The following is a 5,846-nucleotide window of genomic DNA, read 5'->3' as shown; positions in this document are numbered from 1 at the left end:
TACTTGTAGAGATTGTATTGTGAGATGCAGATGATGTGAAATTTCCCCATGTCACCACTCATTGGCTAATGAGTTTGCATTCGTGTTTATGTGGCCCTCAGTCCTCTTGCCATTTTATCCTCAGTTAAAAAAAGAAAAAAGTACACCATCAATTCTAAGACATTTCACTTTATTTAAAAGAAGCCAATATACAGGATATAAAGGGTATGATATTTACAACAAACAGTACAGTAAACAGGTTGGTTTCCCGGTAGGATCAGTAGTCTTTCAGTGAGTATAAACCCCCCTTCCCCTTGATGCTCGACCCAGCTGGCAGGTAAATCTTCCACCCACGGAAAATTCCCTTCTGGGAGAATCGGCCCTAATCCCTCAGCCAGGGCCTGGAGGAGCTGCCCAGGCTGTGGGCACAGCCAGGACTGTGGACATTTCATGGCATTTCCACTCCCACTCCAGCTGCCTAACAACCTGGGACCCACTAGAGCTCTAGAGGGTCCCAGGCCCCCCACCCCACCCCTAGGGAAGCCATGTGGTCCCGGAGCCGGCAGCCCCATTGCCACCCACACTCTCCCAAACTCAGCAGACTTGGAAGTGGATCTTCACATAGTTCAAGTAACTACTTGAGCCCACCCTGGAAGCAGAGCGTGCCCCCTATCTCATGCTCCCTCTCATCCCCCACCCACCCACCTCCATGCTGAATTCTCCACTGCCCGCCCACTCCCACAAGCGCCCTCCCCCCATAAGACTTCCAAGGACCCAGGAGCTGCGGGATCAGGGAACAAGGGAACTGGGGTGAGGTGGGGCCCATGCTCTGCCGAAGCCGGCTCATGGGTGTGGAGAGTAGGCGGTGAGGACAGGGAGACAGGGTGGGGGTACCGATTATATGAAATCCAGCAGCAACATGCACCGTGCCCACGGAAAAATGCTGGGCCACCACAACTGCCTAGCCTAGATTACAAAACCTTTGCTTTCATAAAAATAGATGAGAGTCTCTTGCTTTATAAATAGGTTACATTTAGCTTAAGTTATACCTTATATTATCCCCTACCCATCTCCTTCTCCCTCATCCCAAATCGAAGAGGTTTGATTCTCCCTAAATCATCTGAGCTGCACCCACAGAGCTAAGTGTGCGATGGACTGGCCCTTCAGAGACCCGTCCATCAGGACATATTGCCGCAAGAAAACAAAATGTGTTCACTTGCCAAGAATTTGTTCCCCTGTTCGGACTCTCAGAGGAGTGTGTGTGTGTGTGTGTGTGTGTGTGTTCCACAACCAAGGAATTCCCCATCCTGCCCCTCCCCAATTCTCTCTTATAAAACCCCCAAAAATAGGAGGGTGAGAGCGGGCAGCACAGGAGAGCCCATCTGAGAACCATCTAAAATACCAATGTCAATATGACACTGGGCTTAGAAGTAGAAACCAAAATTAAGTATTTACAGCTTTACAAAGGACGGACCAGCGTGTCCCCTCTGGACCCGGTGCTGCCTCAGCGAATGTTGGGGTCTTTCTTGGCAAGCTGTGGGCTCGTGGCAGGGGACAAGCAGGGCCCACTGGCAACTAACTCAGAGAAGAACTTGGTGGGGAGGGAGGCAGCCAGGCCAGGACCCAGGACCCTGCCCAGGAAGCAGGTGGGCCACATCCTTGCAGTCCCTGCCCCGTCCACCTGCCCCAAATCCCAGCTCCCCAGCAGGGAGGACACTTCTCAGCCAGTGTCTGCCTCTGGCTCCTGCCATTTCTATAGTCCTTGGACAAATTCAGGGTCCTCTAGTCCCCAGTGACAAATGTCTACAAAGGGGAAAGAAAAAATAATACCACTGGACACCAATCACCTTAGTTACCCCCAAAATACACTGTTGCCTTACTGTCATATTTATAACGATAGGCCTGTCCGCCCCCACCCCCCGACCACCACCTGGAGGAACCACCCAGGTCCAGCTTCCACTCTGCCGGTCTGCCCACACCATGCACCATCTCCCTTAGCCCTGGACGGCGGAGGCCTGCAGGGTCATCTCCCCGCCCTCCTGGAAACGGAAAATCTTTTTAGCAGCTGAGGTCCAAGCCCAACTGGCTCTGATAACCTTTGGTTAAAATAAAGCTAAACTAAAACGACAAGAACAATAACGGCAATAATCACCAGGTACGTTTGAACCCTGTAACCTTTAGAACAAGGGTCGGTAAGGAGGAGGGGGAGGGGCCGCCCTCCTCCGAAGCCATCGCCCCCCTAGTACCTGCCAAGGGCCTGTTCGCTAATGGGAGACGCTGGGCACGGACGCCTCTCGCTGGGCACGTGGCCACACGGCCACGGGGAACAGAACGATTCGCCCAACAAAAACGAAAATTAGGAAAAAACCATAAAGGCCACCAAGTTGTGATAAATAAAAAGAACACACTGTCACTAACACGCTTGCTCTCTCTCTCTCCATATATATATATATTATGTGACTATTATGTACAATGGTTTTAAGACTGCAAAACAGGGAGGGGAAACAGAAGAGAAAGAAGGCCCTTCGAGGTGGTTGGTACCCTGGGGAGGAAAGACTGGGGGGCACAACCTACCGGAAGCCAGAACCCCTCTTGTGCCAAGAGCCATAAGCCCCGGAGGTACAGAGCGCTGGTCCTCGGGCTCAGTGTGCTCTTTGACCTCCAGGGGGAGCTGCTGGGCCAACAAAAACAAAACTCGCCAAACATACCCACAGGAGTGGGGACAAAAAAACTTAAAAAAAAGAAAAAAAGCAAAGCCTGGTCAGCTGGCTCCAAGCTGGGACTTGGCGGGTGGCCTCACGCAGCGCTCTCCAACGCAGGCCCACTCAGGCCGTGGGAGAGACTGGCTCAGTTACTCCCCACGGGTCAGTTAAGTACGGAAAGAAGCTGGCAGATGTCAAACAAGGATGGTTCTCGCCTGAGCGCCGCCTCCTGCCACCTCCAACCTGCCAGCAGCCCTCATTGCTCCCTCCTCGTCCCTTCCCTTCCCAGTGCCTGCCAGTGGCCCGACAGTGGGTGACTGGGCACAGTGGAGAACCAAGATGGTAGCAGGCGGGCCTGACCCGGCTCCACTGGGGAAGGGGTGACGCAGGCCTGGCTCCCTTCAGGCTTTCTCACAGAGAAATTACAGACCCCAACCCCTTACAGTCGGCTGGAAACAGAGGGGAAACATCAAGTCATCAGGGCAATAAAAGACCCCCGCCCCCGCCCCCAACGCACAGAGGTCCCAAGAAAGGAAACAGTCAGGTGGGCCAAGGGCTTTGCAGGACCCAGGCCTCTGCTGACCTTGACCGAACCCCCTCACAGGCTGCAAGAGACATGGCCCTAGCGGCGGCCTCCCTCCCAGCTCCACGGGAAAACCCTGAGTCTGGGAGAGGCCTCCCTTCCACAATATATAAGGCAAGCTGCTTTTTTTGTTTGTTTTGTTTTTTGCATAGTAGTTTAAACACAGTGAGGCTCCACCTTCCCCCACAGTGCCTTGTCCCTCCACTGTGCCACTCGATCCGAAAAGAAACTAAGAATTTGTCTTCCCTCCCTCCTTCCATCTTTTTTCCCCTTTTGGTAAGTGAAAAAAACCCTTGGGAGGTCGGCACCCAGGCGTGGAAGGTTCGCAGAGGCAAACAGCTCCGTCCTGGGTGGACGTGGACCGCCCCAAGCCCCACTCCATCAGTGCTGGCCAGCAGAGGACGGGAGGGCATAGGTCATAGCCAATCGGAGGAGCAGGTGGGAGGGTAGAAAACCAGAATCTGCCACACCGGGGCCCCGCCCTCACCTTAGAGTTTTGTATAAAAACACCTGCTACGAATAATTCTTTGGAGCTCAAAGTGGCTCAGCTTAAGGGAAAAGGCACGGTTCACACGGCATCATCTGGACAGAAGTCTGCATTGGTAACGTGGAGAGTAGAAATTGAGAGCACCATTCCGTGGGTGGGTGGATGGAGAGGGGCACGGGTGGATGGTGAGTGGAAGGGAGGAAGGAAGCAGCGGTCCCTTGGGGCCTCCAGAGAAGGGAGGGCAGAGGACGTCCGTGTGGTGAGGACCGGAGCCCCACTCCGAGGAGACTTCCTGGCCTCGTGGGGAGAAGGGGCAGAGGCCCCATCACCAAGACCACCAGGCACGGGGGCCTCAGCCATCAGCTGACCATGGGCTCCACGTCCGCCTCCCGCTCAAACTCGTCCTGGATCTCGTCTGTACTTCCTGAGTCGCTGCTGGCCACGGAGCTGGGGGATGGGGAATTCCTGGAAGGATGAGAGAATGGGGGTCAGTCGGGGGGGCAGCCTGAGGACCCCTGAGGGATTTAAGGAGCAGGAAGGGCTGAGCAACCACTCCTGCAAGACCTGACCTCAGAGGGGGTCCTTGCCTGAGACCCCGCCCTTGCTCTGCTTTCCTTAGAATCTCCTAACCCAGTGATGGCGAACCTTTTGAGCTCGGCGTGTCAGCATTTTGAAAAACCCTAACTTAACTCTGGTGCCATGTCACATATAGAAATTTTTTGATCTTTGCAACCATAGTAAAACAAAGACTTACATTTTTGATATTTATTTTATATATTTCAATGCCATTTAACAAGGAAAAATCAACCAAAAAAATGAGTTCACGTGTCACCTCTGACACGCGTGTCATAGGTTTGCCATCACTGTCCTAAGCCCACATGCTGAGCATGGCTCTCAAGACCTCTGGGGGCCTCCTGTTCCAGCCTCTAATTGCTCCAGATGCCAAAAGCCCCGTGGGAGCAGAGACCATGGACCAAGCGTGGTTCTTACCCTCGAGCCATCTAACACAGGGACGGGCAGAGAGCACGCACTCAGTCAATCCCAGATAACTCCATTCTCACAGGGAGGCCATACTGGATAGTGGTTAAGAGCACTAGGGTCAAATTTTGGCTCCGTCACTGATGAGCTGGGCGCCTTTGGGCAAAGTCTTCGACCTGCCTAAGCTTCCGCTCCTCCACCCGCACAGGGGAGATAACGACAGTGAATCTGGGGGGTCCGTGAGCTAACGGTGGGACTGGCTGAGCGGAGGGCCCCACACTCTGCTTCCCACAGAGCTGCCCTCCCTCTTCTACAGCCTGAACCACAGCCTGCGGGAATATCGTCATAACAAGAAAAGCAATTTCAAGGAGCATCTATTTGCACCTTGTGCCAAGCACTTTACATGTATTATCCATAGTATTAGTAGCATGGCTATCTCCCCAACAGGATGTGTGTTCCCTTATTTTTTTAAATATATATTTTTTATTGATTTCTGAGAGGAAGGGAGATGGGGAGAGAGCTAGAAACATCAATGATGAGAGAGAATCACTGATCGGCTGCCTCCTGCACATCCCACACTGGGGATCGAGCTGCAACCTGGGCATGTGCCCTGACCAGGAATCGGACCATGACCTCCTGGTTTATAGGGCGACGCTCAACCACTAAGCCATGCTGGTTGGGCGAGGCTGCGTCTTCCTTAAAGGCAGGGGCTCTGTCTTTGTTTTGGGGTGTCAGCCACCCCAGCAAATAAAAGGGCCCTGGCCCACCTGGCCCCAGTGTGGAATATGGGAAAGGATGTGAAATTGCTTTCTATGGGCAAATGCAGGTCCCATCAGCCATGTGGAGAGGAGTGTCCTGCCCACCTTCTCCTCTCCCCAGTTCAGCAGAAACGGGGGTGTAAGCTCCCTAGGGCAGGGGCGATGGCTGCTACACTCATCACTGTTTCCCCACGGCCTTGCACAGAGCAGGCCTCCGACAAGTAGCTGTTGAGGAAGTGGGTGCAGGAGTTACGTGAGATTAGGGAGGTCACCTAGCATGCAGTAGGGAGGTGACTAATATTCCTGGATGGATGGCCGGACACGTGCACGGGGCAGATGAAACAGGCCAGACTTGTAAG

The 5,846-nt window shown here is 53.6% G+C and overlaps 1 protein-coding gene across 1 annotated transcript in view; it reads right to left on the bottom strand.

Moving 5' to 3' along the window:
• Positions 1–715: 715 nt before the first annotated feature.
• Positions 716–5,846, bottom strand: part of IFFO2 (intermediate filament family orphan 2) — a gene marked incomplete at its 5' end in the record, with an annotated part of 55,222 nt that continues 50,091 nt past the window's right edge. The window contains 2 exon segments of the mRNA XM_015565925.1: positions 716–4,220; positions 5,059–5,064. Of these exon segments, the coding sequence (XP_015421411.1) occupies positions 4,111–4,220; positions 5,059–5,064 (116 nt within the window).

This window comes from Myotis davidii, unplaced genomic scaffold (genome assembly GCF_000327345.1).
Source record: "Myotis davidii unplaced genomic scaffold, ASM32734v1 scaffold299, whole genome shotgun sequence".
NCBI lineage: Eukaryota > Metazoa > Chordata > Mammalia > Chiroptera > Vespertilionidae > Myotis > Myotis davidii.
The sequence above is the reverse complement of the archived record's forward strand: the minus strand, read 5'-3'. Positions and strand labels throughout refer to the sequence as shown.